Source organism: Mauremys reevesii, linkage group 15 (genome assembly GCF_016161935.1).
Source record: "Mauremys reevesii isolate NIE-2019 linkage group 15, ASM1616193v1, whole genome shotgun sequence".
In the NCBI taxonomy this organism is placed as follows: domain Eukaryota; kingdom Metazoa; phylum Chordata; order Testudines; family Geoemydidae; genus Mauremys; species Mauremys reevesii.
In genome coordinates, this window is record NC_052637.1 from 1,282,920 (window position 1) to 1,301,081 (window position 18,162).

At 52.8% G+C, this 18,162-nt stretch overlaps 1 protein-coding gene and 1 long non-coding RNA gene across 2 annotated transcripts in view; one reads left to right on the forward strand and one right to left on the reverse strand.

The window, feature by feature from the left end:
* Positions 1–216: 216 nt before the first annotated feature.
* LOC120383476 (zinc finger protein 271-like) overlaps positions 217–18,162 on the reverse strand; it is an 88,460-nt gene continuing 70,514 nt past the window's right edge. Inside the window, exons 3-5 of the mRNA XM_039501634.1 lie at positions 11,533–12,611; positions 2,335–2,448; positions 217–1,959 (exon numbers count right to left, since the gene is read on the reverse strand). Of these exons, the coding sequence (XP_039357568.1) occupies positions 884–1,959; positions 2,335–2,448; positions 11,533–12,611 (2,269 nt within the window). The 3' untranslated portion in view covers positions 217–883. The remainder of the gene's footprint in view (positions 1,960–2,334; positions 2,449–11,532; positions 12,612–18,162) is intronic.
* Positions 15,021–18,151, forward strand: LOC120382936. The gene is made up of 3 exons (XR_005588275.1): positions 15,021–15,157; positions 17,814–17,902; positions 18,106–18,151. It is a non-coding gene; the product is annotated as an uncharacterized LOC120382936 (long non-coding RNA).

The window sequence follows — 18,162 nt, forward strand, 5'->3', positions numbered from 1 at the left end:
TCTTATGTTCCCCGGGGGTGCTCGAGCCCCACTCCGGCCCGGACCCTGGCCCCACTCCACCCCTTCCCCTAAGACCCCGCCCCACCCACCTCTTCCCACCCCCACTCCACCGCTTCCTGCCTCTGCCTCTGAGCATGCCCCCCCCTCGCTTTGCCTTTTCCTGTCCCTGCTCCTCTCCCTCCACCCCCCAGCTGCTCACCGGCAGTGGGGGGCGGGGGGGAGGAGGGAGCTGATCTGCAGGTGGCACCCACTATTTTTTTTCTGGGGTGTGGATTTTTCATACCCCTGGGTGATGTAGTTATGCCGAAGTAAGTATGTAGTGTAGACCAAGCATGAGATCCTACTCCCTGGATACGTTCTCAGATGGTCATTAAACCTGAAAAGCCATTTGGCATTTAAAAAGTTGGCTAGCGTGCAGGGCATTCCCTACCTGAGCAACCGACTCAATTTAACTTCCTGACTGCAAGGAGAAAGGGACACTGACAAGCGCCTACGAGATGGGCAGCCAGGAAGCTGAAAACTTCCATTTTGCTCCTGAAACTGTATTTTTTTTCGTTGGTTTCTTTTTTGGAGACTCCTTTGGTGGAAAAAATTGTAGGTTTTTTTACTTTTTGTCCAGATTCAGAATGAAAATATTTTCAAACCCACAAATTTTTCCATAGGAAAAGATGTTCCTGTTTCAGGCAGCTATCCCTGAGAACCAAAAGCTGCTAATGTGTGTGGGAACTAGGAAACGGATCCTTCATGGAGTCTCTGTGGGTCCACTATGGTGCAAGTCTGCTTGAAGCATTTTCCACTCCAAGGACATTTCAAAGGTGTCTCCCCTATATGGATCTGCTGATGTCTCATGTGACCAGAGCCCCAACTGAAAGTTCTACTACAGTCAAGGTTTCTTTCTTGTATGGAGTCTCTGATGTGTAATTAGGTTTGAGCTCTGATTGAAGCTTTTCCCACAGTCCAGGCATTTATAGGGTCTCTCTCCAGTGTGGGTTCTGTGATGCGTAATAAGATGTGAGCTGCGACCAAAGCTTTTCCCACAGTCCAGGCATTTGTAGGGTCTCTCTCCGGTGTGGATAACCTGGTGTGTAATAAGGTTTGAGTTGTCATTAAACCTTTTCCCACACTCGGGGCATTTATAGGGGTTCTCGCCGGTGTGGATTCTCTGATGTGCAAGGAGCCGTGAGAGTTGAAAGAAACTTTTCCCACAGTCAGAGCATTTAAAGGGTTTATCCCCAGTGTGGAGTCTCTGATGCACAATGAGGGCTGAACTGTCACTAAACTTTTTCCCGCACTCCAGGCATATAAAGGGTCTCTCTCCCGTGTGGGTTCTCTGGTGTCTAACCAGGGTTGATCTCCGATTGAAGCTTTTCCCACAGTCGAGGCATTTGTGGGGTTTAACTCCCGTGTGGATTCTCCGATGGTTAATAAAGGCTGAGCCATCACTAAACATTTTCCCACATTCCGGGCACTCGTAGGGTCGCTCGCCCGTGTGGACTCTTTGGTGTGTAATAAGCTGGGAGCTCTGAATGAAACTTTTCCCGCACTCCAGGCATTTATAGGGCTTCTCTCCTGTGTGGAGTCTCTGATGCCTAAGGAGGTGCTCTCGCTGATTAAAACGTCTCCCACACTCAAGGCATTTAAAAGGCCTGTCTCCGGCGTGGAGTCTCTGATGTGAAATAAGGTTTGAGCTCCGATTGAAGCTTTTCCCGCACTCAGCGCATGTGTTGTCTCTCACTCCTGATGGGATTCTCTCCTGGGCTGTGGATTTACCCACTTTCTGCCCTGGATGGGTTCCCAGCTGCCTCTCTGGCTTGTGCCCATTTCCCCAGGCTTTTTGCCGCTCATGCCTCTGGGAAAAACTCCCTTCAGATCTTTCCAATAACATCCCACGTGGTTCCACTTGCTCAAGACCTTCCTGCTGCAGATTCTCCTCCGTGTTTTCACACACCATCCCATCACCTGCTGGGACAGAGAGAGAGAGGATCCAGACAGGAGTCATTCCCAGTGCCAGAGAGAAACAACAGGAGAATAGAGAAGAGGTTTAACAACACAATAACTAGAAGAAAGACTGAGAAATTCAATGCTGTCCCCACATCCCTGCCAAACAGCCAGGGGGAAGTAAAGTCAGGGAGGGAACTCCTGCCAGCTGGCAGCCAGGGTGGGTGTGAAGCTGTGAGTGACACCTGCCAGGAGAATGTGGCCCCTGCTGGCTACTGCCCTGACCTGCGTGAGATGAGGCAGAACTGAGGGCTCTCGCTCACAGGACATTTATGGGAGTCCTGGCTTTTTCCTTCACTCCCCGGGTGGTTTGTGCTCGTTTAATTGATTCCTCACCTGAGCGGGCACCTCTCGGGCTCTCCCTTTCCTCGCAGGCCTGGAGATCCGGGAGCCACGGCTCTTCCCTGCGCTCCAGCCGGGCGATCAGCTCAGGTTTGGGAAGGGGGAATCCTGCTCGGAGGGTGAAATCAGGTGAGATCAGGGCATGTCAGGCACTGGGAGAGGATTTGTCACAAAGAACATTCCCTGATCTTAATCTGACCCCGCGCTGGGCTGGGGGGATGCGGAATCTGAGTGGATGAGAACATGGTCACTGAGCCCCCAAGTCAATGGCAGGGGATGTGCTCCTCTCTCAGTACAAGCTTCCAGGATCTGTGCACCCTGGGGGATTTGCTGGTGCACACACAGCTCTGCTTGTCAGGCCCTGCCTATTTCTCAACCTGCAGAGCCTGGCACCCTGCCCAGGGATAGGCCTAGTCCCAGAAAGGGAGGGGGAGAGGGATTCTGTGTGTGAGTGAGAATTAATACGGGCAGGTCACCGTGCTGCTTCCACCTCTTTGAAAGCTGTGGGGATGGGAACGAATTATCATCTCCTTTATCTTGCTGAGTCTCCTGTTCCATGGGAGCGGGATGGAGAGGGACATCTCTCTCCCAGGGGTTCTGGTGACCAAGGGGCTCATAGCCCTGAAATCTAATTGATTGAGAAAGACCAGAAATGGGAACATCACAGATCCCACGGCTTCTAATAGCCGAGGGGACAGGAATCCCTTACCCAGCGAGGTCACCGTCTCGTAGTTCTCCTGCATGACGTCCCTGTAGAGGGCTCTCTGAGCGGGGTCCAGCAGAGCCCCCTGCCCCTGGGTGAAATACACAGCCACCTCCTCGAAGGTCACCGGCCCCTGGAACAACAAGAGTCCCCCACTGAGCACCTGCTGCCCCAGCCACAATCCCACTAGTCACGGGGGAGGAGGGCTGATAAAACAGACACTCGGGGAGGTGGGGGGGATGGAGACAGAGTAGCAGGATCCCACCCCTACCCTGCTCAGAGCAGCCAGGAGGCTTCAGAGTGGGGAGAAAGAGAGAGGGGAAGGACCAATGAAAGAAGGTAGGAGCTTCATGTACATCACACACCTACTAGCCAGCGGCTGATATGGGAGACAGACCCCCCCAAAAAAGGGTCCGGGAAGAGAAACCCCAACAACCCCTCCCCTTTCCTAGGAGCTAGATATGAGGGACAAGGCATCTCTCCCTGTACCTCATTGTTGGCTGCTTCTGGCTAGTAGGTTCAGGCTGCAGCACTGGGAGTCTCGTAAATTTCTCCAGCCTCATGCAGGTGAGGTTGTTCCCTGTTTTAGAAACGGGGGGATTTCTCCCCTCTCCCAATGGCCCCTGTTCTAAAAATCAAAACACTAAACCTGTGGCTGCCAGAAGCCGGGAGGGGAGGACGGGGTGGGTTCTCATGCCCTCTGAAGCTCTGGTACTGGCTACTGCCAGAGACAGGATATTGGGCTAAATGGACCATTGCTCTGCCCCAGTTTGGCAGCTCTTCTGTTTTTACCCAATCGTTAGAGAAGAAAAATTGGTGACTTTTGAGAAGATTTTATATCAGTGTTCAATACATGAGACAGGAAACTCTGAAAAGACTAGTATCACCTGGCTAGTTAGCTAGGAAAAGGCAAAAGCTGAGGTGGTTTTACATCACCAGTGGGTAGTTAGAGGGAAGCGGGAGGAGAGAGTAACAGGGAGGGCAGGGAAGAGTGGGTTTGGTGTAGGGTGACCAGATGTCCGGATTTTATAGGGATAGTCCTGATTTTTGGGTCTTTCTCTTGTATAGGCTCTTATTACCCCCCACCCCCTGTCCCGATTTTTCACATTTGCTGTCTGGTCACCCTAGTTTGGTAGGGAATAGTTAATCATTTAGAAAAACCTCACCCCTTTAGTGTCCCTGAGACAAACCGTGGGTCCCCTGGAATTCCACCGAGATGGGGAGATTTCCTTAGTATCAACGTGCTGACGGGGACATGTTATAGACGAGAGGGTGAAAAGCACAGAACGAGGCCCGAATGACATGCGGTCCCGTGTTCATGAAGGGTGCAGCGTGTGAGTCTGTCCTTAGAGATTGGATCCTGACACCCACACGTAAGGGGATGGAATTAACGCGGCCTGACTGTGAGTGGTAGATTTTACAACCTTTCACAAGTAATGCTGAGCTAACCCTTACCTGCCTTTTTTTATTTGAGCCGGTGCGACTTTCCCCTGGGCGGTTTGTTTGTATGCCACTTTGTCTGGCGTTTGCTGACTCTGAAGGAGTGCAGATTGGTGCTCGAATCATCGCGGGCTGTAAATACAAATTTGTCACGCCAGATCCTCCGCTGGCAGACATACGCCATCGCTCCACACTGGAGTCGACGCGGCCAGATCCCCAGCTGACGGGAATCCGGCCATAGCTCCATTGACTTTGTTTACACCAGCTGAGTGAGAGAGAGAGAGACAGAGAGAGTGTGTGTGTGTGTGTGTGTGTCAGTCACACGCATTGCACCCAGATTCCCCAGTTGTTAGTACAGATGGGAAAATTCATTTCTCCAAACTGACACCACCAGCAGAAAAGTACAAAAAACCAGAGCTACAACAACACCGCAACAGGCTGGGCTGATCACTTCCACTAAACTCCTCAGGGAACGCAACAAGGGGCTGAGATAGTGTAACTGGAGCCTGCCAGCAGGATCAATGTAACCTCTCACCCCCTTACCTGCCCTCCAAGCGGTGCCCTCACCGAGAGCAGGGGCTGCTCACTGGGGGTGGGCTTCCCGCCCAGGTTTGGGGTCGCCAGCTCTTTGTTTTGAGGTGGAAGGTCTGTCTTCCCTTTATGGGGTGGCCTGGCCAGGCTGGGGTCTCTGCACGAGGAGAGTTTCCTGGGGGAGCAGCAGGAATGTTACTCCACCTCTCCCAGGTGCAGCCAGGGCTCTGGGGTCCCCAGCTGCAGCCCCCCCAAAGCTCGGGGATCTTGCACTAGGGACAGTGCCGGGAACCTGAAATTCATTCACACAGCCAGTGCAATTCACTTCCTGCTGCCAAGGCTGCATGACCCCAGCCATGGCTCCATCCCCAGCTCCTCCTGGGTCCTAGCGATAAACCCACCACGTTGCAGCCACCTGGCTCCACGCCCCTACCTCTGGGGGTGGGGTTGCAGGTCCCCTAGACATGGGCAGCCTCTCCCAGTATTCAGGGAGATTCAAGCCCCGAAGCCTTCATGTCCAGGGGGGATGGAAGGGGAGACTGCAAGATCCCCAGTGAAAAGGGGGATTTCTATAGGAACTTGTGATTGTCCCAGAGGCTCCCCCAAATCAAAGGGGACAGGGGGGTGCTGGGAGTCGGGCTGCTTGGAGCCATGAGCTGCAGGGGATGCATTTTCCAGGGACGTGGACTTTGTGGCTGTGGCCTGGAGGGGATTTCATCAGCTGTTGTCTGCAGAGGGCTCTGTTCTTGCCCAGAAGTGGGGAACCTGGAGCCTGGACTCAGCAGCTGCTGCTCCCCCAAGCTGTGAAGAAAACTCTCCTGAAATCTCCCTCTGTGCCCAGCCCAGATGGGATTTTCTCTGGTGGCTGGAACTAGCCCCCCTGGGGCAGCCCTGGGTGCTGCTGAGATTTAACTCCCGTTCAGAGCCAAATCCACAAAGGTATTTAGGCACCTAACTCCCATGGGCCTAGGTGCCTAAATCCCAGATTTAGACATTAGTGTGATCCAAAAACCCTATAGGCACCTACAATCACTGGGTGTCTACATTGTCACTGTGACACGTAGGGGCTGGAACTCAGGGTGCCGCCGCCTCTCCCTGCTCCCGGCTTGAAGTGGATTAATTCCAGCACCCCAACTGTACAAATTGTTCCAGGGTAAAAGTTCTTGGGGCGCCCCAGGTTTCTGCGTATGGGCCGGTGGACACCGTTCTCCTGCCTGAGCCCCAGCGGGATTCTTTAAAAGCAAAACTCAGCGCAGCCTGATCTCTGGAATCACAACCGCTCCCTCCCAGCTGTTTCCCTGTTTCCCACCCGGTGGCTGATTTGTCTAAGTAGACAGGTGCGAGCTGTGATGTGTATCCACCGTGCCTCCCGCAACGGGCCTTGGGTGGGCGGCGTCTTGTCATGCTCCAGTAATAAAATCAACCCCAAGACTCATCCTGATCCCATTTCAATGAATAGTCAGAGTCTAGATTTAATGGGGAGCTGGGGGGCGTGGATCAGCGTTCATGTCGCCGTACCCGAGCCGGGGAAGCTCATGAGCCAACCAGGGGACCAAATTCGGGGATGAATCCTGGTCCTGTGCTGCCTGAGGCAGGTTGTGCCTAGGCTAAGAAGGAGCATGGGGAGTTCATGCGGAATGAGGACCAGGTCTAATATTAACATCCAGAGAGACCCAAACCCATAGAAACCGAAGGCGTCGATCCTGCGGACACTGACGCTGACCTGCTTCGCTGGCTGCTGCCAGGGACCCCGCGGATTTCAAAGGAAAATGTTCATGATGGCAGAGGCACGTGGGTGAGTAAATGTGTAGGGCCAGGAGCTCAACTCTGAGATTTGAGTCCCTTTTAGCCTCTTTGTGTTAGTTTTATAATAGAAGCCGTGTCCTTAGCCTGGGCTGTCCCAACCGAATCTGGGGCCTTTCTGTCCAAGGGAACGAGCCCCCACTGGTAAGCCATACGGCCAACGCCACCGCAGGAGCCTCGATCTCTGTTGATGGCACAGTCACTGTGCGAGGGGAGTAAGTGCTATATGGAGCGGGTGCTGGTTACACAAACTGAAGCAGTGGCCTATTGGGATCAGAGTAGCAGGGGGCGCCGCGTGACCCCTTTGTCAAGCTTCGCCCTTCTGGGCTGGGCTCCGGCACTGCTCCTGAGCTCTCCCCAATTCCCCCCTTGACGCTGAGCCTTACTGGCGCCAAGGGTCATCCGGACCCAGTGTTTTAGAACAGTGGTTTCCAAACTTTTTTTCTGGTGACCCAGTTGAAGAAAATTGCTGATTCCCGCGACCCAGCAGAACTGGGGATGAGGGGTTTGGGGCATGGGAGGGGCTCAGGGCTGGGGCATAGGGTTGGGGCACAGGCTTAGCTCGGGCAGCTCCCGGTCAGCAGCACAGTGGGGGTGCTAAGGCAGTTGGCACCACGGACCGCGCTGCGCCCCGCAAGCAACCAGCAGCAGGTCTGGCTCCTAGGTGGAGGCACACAAGTGGCTCTGTGCAGCGCTTTCCTGCAGGCACTGCCCCCCACAGCTCCCATTGGCTTGGAACTGGCCAGTGGGAGTGCGGAGCCGGTGATCGGGTCGGGGGCAGCGCGCAGACCCCTGTGGCCCCCCTGCCTAGGAGCCTGACCTGCTGCTGGCCACTTCCAGGGCGCAGCGCGGTGTCAGAACAGGTAGGGACTAGTTTGAAAACCACTGTTTTAGAAAGCTCAGTTCGCTGGCGACAGCTTCGAGAAAGACCTGCTTTTACAAAAATGTAAGTTTCCTGTGCAGCACTGGGATCGTTCTCGCAGGGACCTTTGCTCTTTGGGAGCTCAGAAGAACTGACAGAGCAGAACCATAAGGGAAGAAAGTTGGGGACCTTCCCCTCCAGTGACAGGTGATAGGATCCTGCAAGGAGAAGTGGCAACATGCCTCCTACAAATAGGTCCCCTGTCCCCTTGCCATTCCTCCCCGTGGCTACCCCAGCAGGCTTCAGAAACTGATTGACTCTCCTTCCGCAGAAGGCAGGTGACTGGGAAATGAAACCCAGAGGGGATTTCCCTATAGACAAGGGATTTTCCCTGCAGAAGAGTCTGAAGGCTGAGATTCCCGGCATCAGCTCTCCATGGTGCTCGGCGTGGGGGAAAAATAGCATCTCAAAGAGGCCTCCAGATAGCCGTGGACTCTGTTAAAGGCCATTTGGACTCATTAGTCAAGCCAAAGGACACGGGGAGTTTGAGAAACTAAATTCCACTTTGTCGTTTCAAAGCAAGACATAAAGGGTAACACCCCCCCCCGCCCCCAGTCCGCCCGCAGTCCAGTTCAGCAGGCCGCGTTCCAGCCCCAGCCTCACACATGGCTGCTCCAGGCTCCTGCAGGCCCCAGTGACAGAGCCTGGGAGAAAAGGGCAGCGATCCCATGAAAGATGCTGAGATCCTGCCGTAAAAGCAAATGCTGTGAGAGCGGGACCCCAGGGAGCTCAGGTTAATGGGACGCAGAGGACGGGGTGAATTTACGGCAGCGTCTGCATCTCCGAGCCAAGCTGAGGCGTTTATACCCCTGGGGATGTCCCTGGTGAGTCGGGAAGGAAAGACTCTGCCATCCTCATACAAGACACTGTGGTAAATGGGGAGGGGTGAGCCGCTGGGCTCCTTCTGGCCTCGGTGATGGGGATCAGCTTGGCTTCAACTTAAGGCTGGCCAGGTCTGTGGACTTCCCTGGCTTCTGTCTCAGATCTGCCCTGCTTCAACTTCTTCGGAGGATAGCTCCCTCCTTATCGCTCCCCTGGTGGCATCGTTCGCAATCCTTAAGAATTCAGAGACAGCTTCTCCCAGCACTCACCAGCTATTTCCTGTCTCTCTCTGGCGCTGGTGCAGTGAGTTCACAGTTCTCAGCTGTCCGACTCTCAAGAGCAAACCCAGCAGTTTCCCCAGTTCTGTTCCCCTCCATCTCCCAAATTCTCCCCTCTTGTCTGTATCTCATGTCACTGCGGGGGTCAGGCAGCAACTTCCTTCCCCAGATCAGTCTCTGCCTTTCAGACTGCGACTCTCACACCCAGCCATCCGCGTCCGTGCCCAGTATTATTTATAATCAGCATTGTTCAAATGACACCAACATTTCATGGCCAAAAGTGTGGACACGGTAAAAATAAAACAAAAATCAAGCACTATTAAGGCAAATGATCGTTTGTCTTACAAAGTCTCCAGTATAAATCTGAGCTCATGTCAAACAAAACCAATATCCGAGTCTAGATTTACAAATTATATGGCTGTCTAGTGAGATATCCCTCATACACAGCCCATAGGACTTCCTACATTAATTCCTGTGTAAACCAGAGCATTTCTTTTTGGGGTTGGGAGGGAGAATCCAATCTTGATTATGAAAATTGCCAATGATGGGGAATCCACCACAGTCCTTGGTAAATTGTTCCAGTGTATTCACTTCCCTCGCTGTTAAAATATGGGGCAATTTTTCTATTCTAAATTTGTCTAACTTCAATTTCCACCCACTGGATCTTGTTAGATCTTTGTCTGCTAGATTGAAGAGTCCCGTATTATCAACTTTCTGCTACTCAGAGAGACACTTCTAGGGTCTGACCAACTTAATTTCATCTTTGATAAGATAACTAGAATGAGAACTCTAGGAGTCTTTTGATATACGGCATGTTTTCCAGTCCTTTAATTATTCTCATGTCTCTACTCTGACCCCTCTCCAATTTCTCAACATCCTTCTTGAAACATGGACCCCAGAACTGGATAGTGTATTCCAGCAGTGGTCACACCAGTGCCAAACACAGCGGAAATATAATCCACATACTCATACTTGCTATACTTGTTTATTTATCCAAGGATCTCATGAGCCTTTTTCGCTACTACATAGCACAGTGAGTTCATAGAATCACTGACTGGAAGGGACCTCGAGAGGTCATCTAGTCCAGTCCTCTGCACTCATGGCAGGACCAAGCGTTACCTAGACCGTCCCTGGGTCATCATGTTCAGATGATTATCCATCACAAACCCCAAAATCGTTTTCAGAGTCACGGTTTCCAGGACAGAGTGCCCCACCCTGTGAGTATGGCCCATGTTCTTTTTTCCGAGACGGTACTACATTGACTTTGAGCCATATTAAAATGCAGGTGGTTTGCATCCAGTCATCCCTGTGATCTAGATCGCTCTGTGTCAGCGACTTGTCCTTTTCATTGTTTCCCACTCCCCTAATAGTTGTGTCATCGGCAAACTTTATCTGTGATGAGTTTATGTTTTCTTCCAGGTCTTTAATAAAAACATTAAATAGCGTGGGCCCATGAACCGATCCCGTCCAGACCACATTCTAGACCCAGCTCGACCCTGCTCAGCATCACAACACCCTGACTTCTAGGCACCAGGCAAATTCCTGGAACAACCATGGCATTCGTAGAACCTGACTTAAGCATGATGAACGGGGAGAGAGAGGTGCCCAAGAATGCGATCCATGCTCCAAGGGGAGCCACCTAAGCTAGCCAATGGGAGGTGCTGATGAGAGGGGTGTGTCCTCAGTCCCTCCCCTCTGCCAGAGACAAGGGCCTATCTCTGCTCACGATCCGCAGTCTGGCTTTAACCCCTCTCTTGCAGACATGTGGCTTAGGCGCCTATATCCATTCTTGTGAGAGTGTGTTAGACACCCGTCTCTCTCCACACATAATGGCCTGAGGAGGCGGCGGTGGTGCAACCCACCTATTAGCTCAGTGGTAAGAGCACTTACCTGGGATGTGGGAGACCCCGGTTGGATTCCACCCTCTGGCTGAGGGAGAGAGAGAGGATTTGAACAGGGTTCTCCCACGGGAGAGCGATCTCCAACCTATGGGATATCCGGATATGGGGCTTCTTTAGTCTCTCCTGTTGAAGCTGCTCTGCTGCATATGAGTAATGAAAGAGGCTTTGGAGCAGGGGGACTTGGTCTCACAGGTCCCTGACCCATAGGCGCCAAATCCATGGGTGCTCCAGCAACACAAGCACCCCCCCACCAGGTAGAGAGGAAGTCGGTGCCTATGCCCTGACCAACAGGTTATGGAGTCATTCCCTCCCACTCTATCCATTCGTGTTTTAGGAAAGGTGCTAACCCCCCGCCCCCACAACAAAACAACAGCAAAAGAGTTCTCCCCTTCAGCACAACCCACAGCAACAGGAGAATAACAGGGGATGAGACAATCTGTCCCCAGAGGGGGGGAGTAGATGAGCGTAAAACTCAGTTTGCTCATGAACGGAGCAGTGTAAGTGATATGCTCACGATTGGCTGCTCCTGGGTCCTCACCCCAGACACGGGCAGCTGGATACTTGGGGGCCAAACGCCCCTGATGTGTGTGGGAAATAGGAAATATCTGGTCTCTTTACTGGGCCCTGAGAGAATTTCTCTCCTGCATGCAGGAGTCTCTGATGTCCAGTATGGTGTGAGCTCCCCTTGTAGTATTTTATATGCTAATGAGATCTAAGAGGTCTCTTTCCTTTGTGGATTTGCTGATGCCTCTGACAACCTGTGCCCCGAAAGATCCTTCCCCCACATTCAAGGTTTTTCTCCCCTGTGGAGTCTCTGATGTCGAGTATGGGTGGAGCTCTGACTGAAGCTTTTCCCGCAGACCTGGCACGTATAGGGTTTTTCTCCTGTGTGGATTCTCCTATGTTTAATGAGGGTCGAGCTGTCGCTAAACCTTTTCCCACAGTCTGAGCACTTATAGGGTCTCTCTCCCGTGTGGGTTCTCTGATGTGAAAAAAGATCTGAGCTCTGACAGAATCTTTTCCCACAATCAAGGCATTTAAAAGGGCGTTCGCCAGTGTGGATTCTCTGGTGTGTAATAAGGTTTGAGCACCGACTGAAACTTTTCCCGCAGTCCACACATTTGTAAGGATTCTCTCCCGTGTGACTTCTCTGGTGTATAACCAGGTGTGAACGCCAATCAAAACTTTTCCCACAGTCCAGGCATTTATAGGGTCTCTCTCCTGTGTGGATTTTCTGATGCGTAATAAGATCTGAGTTCTGGTCGAAACTTTTCCCCCACGCGGGGCATTTATCTCCTGCGTGGGTTCTCTTGTGTCGCATAAGGTGCGAACTCCGATTGAATCTTTTCCCACAGTCAGAGCATTTATACGGTCTCTCTCCCGTATGGATTCTCTGGTGCGAAATGAGGTTGGAGCGCTGATTGAAGCTTTTCCAACAGATGAGGCATTGGTAAGGTTTCTCTCCGGAATGGATTCTCTGATGGATAATAAGCTGTGTTCTCCGATCAAAACTTTCCCCACAGACAGGGCATTTGTAGGGTCTGTCTCCTGTGTGGCTTCTCTGATGGGAAAGAAGATCCGAGCTCTGAATGAAGCTTTTCCCGCACTCAACGCATGTGTAGGGTTTCTTGCCTGTGTGCGTTCTCTCATGTCTGTTGAGTTGTGAGCTCTGAATGAAGCTTTTCTCACAGACGAGGCATTTATAGGGCTTCTCTCCTGTGTGGATTCTTCTGTGGGAAATAAGGTTTGAGCTCTGATTGAAGCTTTTCCCACAGCTGAGGCATTTATAGGGTTTCTCGCCCGTGTGGATTCTTCTATGGGAAATAAGGTGAGAGCGCCGACTGAAGCTTTTCCCACACTCGGCGCACGTGTTTTTTTCTCTTTCCCACGTTGCTTCTCCGCTGGGCTGTTGTTTCGTTGAGTTCCTTGCATCCTCCGCCACATTAAACCGACCCACTTCTTTCTCTGGCTGGTTTCCCAGCTGTCTGTCTGACCGGCCCTGATTTCCACAGGCTTTCTCACGCTCACAGCTCTGGCTAAAGTTCCCTCTGGATCTTCCCAGTAACGTCCCATGCGTGTCCCCTGGCTCAGGACCTTCCAGCAGTGAATTCACCTCCTTGTTTTCACTCATCATCCCATCGGCTGCTGGAATAAAGAGAGAGAATCCAGACAGGCGTCGTCCCGTGTGCTGGGGAGAAGACAGAGACAGGGAACGGCAAAAAGGGGAAACACGACACAGTAACTGGTGGGGAGACTGAGAAAGGGAAAATTTTACTGAACCATCTTTAATTTTTCCTTCTCCGAAGTGGGTCCCTGGTGCTCCGTGATCCCTTATGACTGGGTTGTCCCCTCATTGGACAGGCTCCAGCAGACTGGCAGTGCAGACCACACTGCTCTGCTGACTCCTGGAGGGAAAGCCAGGGGAAAGAGTGGGGAAAGAGTGGGAAAATCGGTACGCGAGACCGTGATGCTCAAACCCACCTCTGGCTACCAGGGACAGTGGCTGACTGTGCTGGGAGGAGGAACAGCAGGAGAAGGACAAAGCCCACTCCACCACCACCACCCCACAGGTAACATGGGGCAGGGAGCGCATGGCAGCCCTGGGCTAGGCACAGGGCGGTGGGGGTGCTGGGCCGAGGAGACACGTGTGGGGAGGCGTGAGTTGTCTATGGCCATCAGGCTACCAAGGGGGGAGAAGATCATTTAATGATCAGGCCGGGGGATGGAATCTGCACCCAAGGGAGACTTCCTGGCTCTTGAGGTGGAGAAGCGGAGTGAGCGGAACAGGGCCAGGAGGAGACAGAGCAAGGGCTCCCGGCCAGCAGCCACCACTCTTCAGCTGCCCAGCTCCGAAGGCAGCAGCGCCGCCAGCAGCAGCGCAGAAGTAAGGGTAGCAGTACCACAACCCCTCCTACAATAACTTTGTGGCCTCCCCCCCTGCCCTCCCCCACAGAACTCCTTTTTGGGTCAGGACCCCTACAATTACACCACCGTGAAATTTCAGATTTAAATAGCTGAAATCATGAAATTTACCATTTAAAAATCCTATGATTGTGAAGTTGACCCAAATGGATTGTGATAGACAAAGATTGGAAAGAGAGACAGAAAAAACGGGACTAATCCAAACAGAAAGTTTACGGATACCACCCAAGGGCTGTGTTAAGCTCTGACTGGCAAACAAGAGGAAAACAGAACTGGAAATTAATGGATCAAAACTGGCGTGTCGGAATTTAGGATTGACAAGTGAAGAAAACAACCAAGGGAGGGTCTATTCGACTGATCACTCTTTGGAGCCCTTAAAGAGAGGGACCTCGAGGAATAAAAGGGTGGAACAGATTCCTGGGAGACTCCCTGGACCAAGAAAGATCTGTATCTCCCTAGAACGATGATCAGTGGGACACCCAGAACAACAGGCCGGGGAGAACGCCTGCCCATCACCCCTGCACCAGTGCGACCCCGGCCTGTTACACATGAGATCCTGCTCTGTTTCCCCTTCCCTCGTGTGCCGCTTTCCGACCCCAGGGGCTGAGCTCTGAGGCTCCTGGGGTGATTGGTGCAGGGGCACTTTACCAGAGTTTACAGGAGTTCTCTCTCCAACACCTGGGCTGGGCACAGAGGGGGCTTGGATGAATCTCTCTCCTCGCCCTGCAGCTGCTCAGTCCGGGCCGCAATGGAGGAGGCAGTGGCTCCTGACCCAGGAAGATAAACAGAGCCAAAGCCAGGGCAGCTCCACCTCTTAGCAAGAACCAGAGTCCTCTGGGTACAGCAGCTGATGACCGGTGGCCCTGTCCCCTCTCCATCCCTCCCCCCTCCCCACCATCAGGACCCTGGAGGGATGTGGCCAATTTCCTTCTCCAAGCTCCTTCCTTGAACTGCAGAAACCTGCAGAGCAAACCACACGCTGTCACCCAGAAACGTGTCCCCTCCCCTGCGGCTCAGGGGAGGCTCCCTGGGGCCAGGACCCCGTCACCCCAGTGTTCTCTTCAGTTCTGGGGGGCTGGGACAATGTGCAGGGGGGGGGGTTGAGAGCCATTGAATCAAACTGCAAACCCTGGATATGATGGAAACCGCTTCAAGCCAGGGGGTGCAGCGCCCCCCTCCCACAGCACCCTATATCAGCGCCTATGCTGGGGACCTCCCAAATCCCCATGGAAATCCCCTTCTCAAAGGGATCCCCATGGACACAGGCTGCCCCTGTCTCGGGGACGCGGAGAGCCAGCGCATGGGGCCAGGCGGCGGTGGGTTTCTCGCTAGGACCCAGAAGGGAGCTGGGGCGGGGGCGATCGCTGGCTCCTGGCAGCAGGAAGTGAATCGCAGTGGCTCCGGTAACCCTTTGTGGCCGTGTGAACTCCCGGCATTGCCCCTTGCGAGACCCCAGCGGCTGCGGGCGGGGACCCGGCTCCTGGCTGCAGCAGAGGTGACTCTATTGCGGTGGCGGGGGAGGTGGCAGCTTTCACTGGAGCAACTTCTGTTGGGGCGAGAGACCCAGACAGCAAATGTGATAAATCCGGACGGGGGGTGGGGGCGTAATAGGCGCCTATGTAAGAAAAACCCAGAAATCAGGACTGTCCCTATAAAATGGGGACATCTGGTCACCCTGGCACAGCCACACAGAGCTCTTCTGCAGGGTTGGGAAAGGATCCCAATGCAAGGGGGAAGGGCTTGGCTAGCATAAATAGCTCGGACTGGATTCAAGGTAGACTGGCCCATTAACAGCTCTGCAGGCACAGGACAAAAAGGGTTAGTGGGTTATAGCTTGTCTGAGTAGGTCATAAATCCAGTGCCTCTGTTTCATCCATGATTTTTAGTGTCTAGCAGAGTGAATTTAAGCTCCCGGGCTACATAAAAACGGCCACACTGGGTCAGACCCAAGGTCCATCTAGCTCAGTGTCCTGGTTTCCAACAGTGGCCAGTGCCAGGTGCCCCAGAGGGAATGAACAGACCAGGCAATCATCCAGTGATCCATCCCCTGTCGCCCATTCCCAGCTTCTGGCAAACAGAGACAAGGGACAGCATCCCGGCGCCTCTTTTGAAAGCGTGGGGCAGGTTTCCCTTGAGGATAAGGATGGCTAAGTGCAATGCAGACTACACTGCATACTGAGGGCATTACATTCCCGCTGCTCCACGTGAGACTCTCTTAGGGTGACCAGACAGCAAGTGTGAAAAATCAGGACAGGGAGTGAGGGATAATAGGTGCCTATATAAGAAAAAGCCCCCAAAATCGGGACTGTCCTTATAAAATCAGGACATCTGGTAACCCTAGTCTCTCTCCCTGCAGAGAGCCCAGCCTAGCCAGCACATCCCATATTCCCCACAATGCTCCCTTCCCTCCACACCCCCCCCCATTGAGGGACCTGTCCTCCACGAACTTATCTAGTTCTTTTTTGAGCCCTCTTATAGTCTTCACAACATCCTCTGGCAAGGAGTTCCACAGATTGACTGTGTGTTGTGTGAAGAAATACTGCTTTTGTTTATTTTAAACCTGCTGCCTGTTAATTTCATTTGGCGACCCCTAGTTCTTGGGTTATGAGGAGTAAATAACGCTTCCTTATTTACTTTCTCCACACCAGTCATGATTTTATAGACCTCAATCATATCCCCCCTTAGTCGTCTCTTTTCCAGCTTAAAAATTCCCAGTCTTATTAATCTCTCCTCATACGGAAGCTGTTCCACACCCCTAATCATGTTTGTTGTCCTTTTCTGAGCCTTTTCCAATTCTAATATATCTTTTTTGAGATGGGGCAATGGTTGCCTGCTCTGTTCATTCCCTCTGAAGCACCTGGGATTGGCTGCTGTGGGAAGACAGGCTACTGGGCTAGATGGACCTTTGGTCTGATCTGTTATGGCCGTTCATATTTGTTTCCCTAAATACCCAGATTTTGAGTCACTCCCCCCCTTTGAAACTTCTGTTTGTTGGAGGGAATAAGTGAGTCTTTCCCATCGCTGCCAATGGGACTGCAGCAACAGGCTGCTGCAAGCCAAGACTGGCTGAGATTCCCTATGTCAGGGGTAGGCAACCTATGGTACGTGTGCCGAAGGTGGCACGTGAGCTGATTTTCAGTGGCACTCACACTGCTCGGGTCCTGGCCACCGGTCCGGGGGGCTCTGCATTTTAATTTAATTTTAATTGAAGCTTCTTAAACTTTTTTAAAACCTTATTTACTTTACATACAACAATAGTTTAGTTATGTATTATAGACTTATAGAAAGAGACCTTCTAAAAACATTAAAATGTATCACCAGCCCGCGAAACCTTAAATTAGAGTGAATAAATGAAGACTTGGCACAGCACTTCTGAAAGGTTGCCCACCCCTGCCCTATGTTCTGCACGGATGGCTGTCAAATCCCCTTCTTTTCAATGAGGCTAAAGCCAGGCTGGTCTGTGTTTGGGATGAGACGGTGAAATCTGGGGGAGATGGGGGGAACCAGGAGGCTGGAGAATTGCAGTAGATGGGGGAGCCAGACGGTATGGAGGGGGCTGGATAGGGATGTGCAGGGTGCATTAGAAGGGGAGTGAGGGGGTGGGAAGCGGGGATGCAGAAGGAGGGGGTGCAGGGGAAGTGGGGCAGGATGCTGACTGAGGGGTGTAGGGGAAAGGGCTGGCAGAGAGGGAAAATATGAGCAGTAGGATACTGCAGTTGGGGAAATAAAGGCGAGAGATGTTCCCAGCTCCTGTAACCACCCAAGAGCCATCCCCTGCATCGTCCCTGGGCAGACTGACTTCCCTGGGAACCAGGTGAGGAGCTGAGAGAGGAGAAGCCAGGTCCTGCCCCCGCTGGGTCCCCGGGGTGCTGGGGTGAAGCGCTGCCCTTGGGGACGACGTCAGGGCTGCTTTGATTCTGCTCCTTCCTAGTGTGTAGATCAGAGACTCTGCTACCGGGAGGGCTTAAAACTATCTCCGTGGGTTTCGTCCTGGTGGTCGGCGCTGGCTCCGCGCTGAAATAAAGTGACCCAGCGTTTGCCTGGAACCTAGAACGTCTGTTTTGCAGGCAAGGACCCGGGAGCGGACTGGGGTGTGAAATGCACAGAAGCCTCTTCTGAACAATCCCTGATTGCTCTTCTCACCCTGGCAGGTTGTGGAATAACGACCCCGTGGCCGTCGCGATTGTCCCGTCCTCCCAGGTGACAAGAAAGGACCATGACTGCGGCAGAGCAAACTCAGGTAGGGGATTTTCAGGGAGCTGCAGGTGGGTTTGTATTAGAGGGAGAGGGGCAGGAAATACACAGGAGGGATGGGGAGAGGGTGGGACTAAGGCAGGGGTGGGATTCTGCTACTCTCTCCCCACCCAGGAGCTTCCATTTTATTGGCCATCTTCTGCCAGGAATAGTCGGGCAGCAGGTACTGACTGGGCTTTCTTGTTCCAGGGGCCGGTGACCTTCGAGGAGGTGGCTGTGTATTTCACCCAGGGGCAGGGGGCTCTG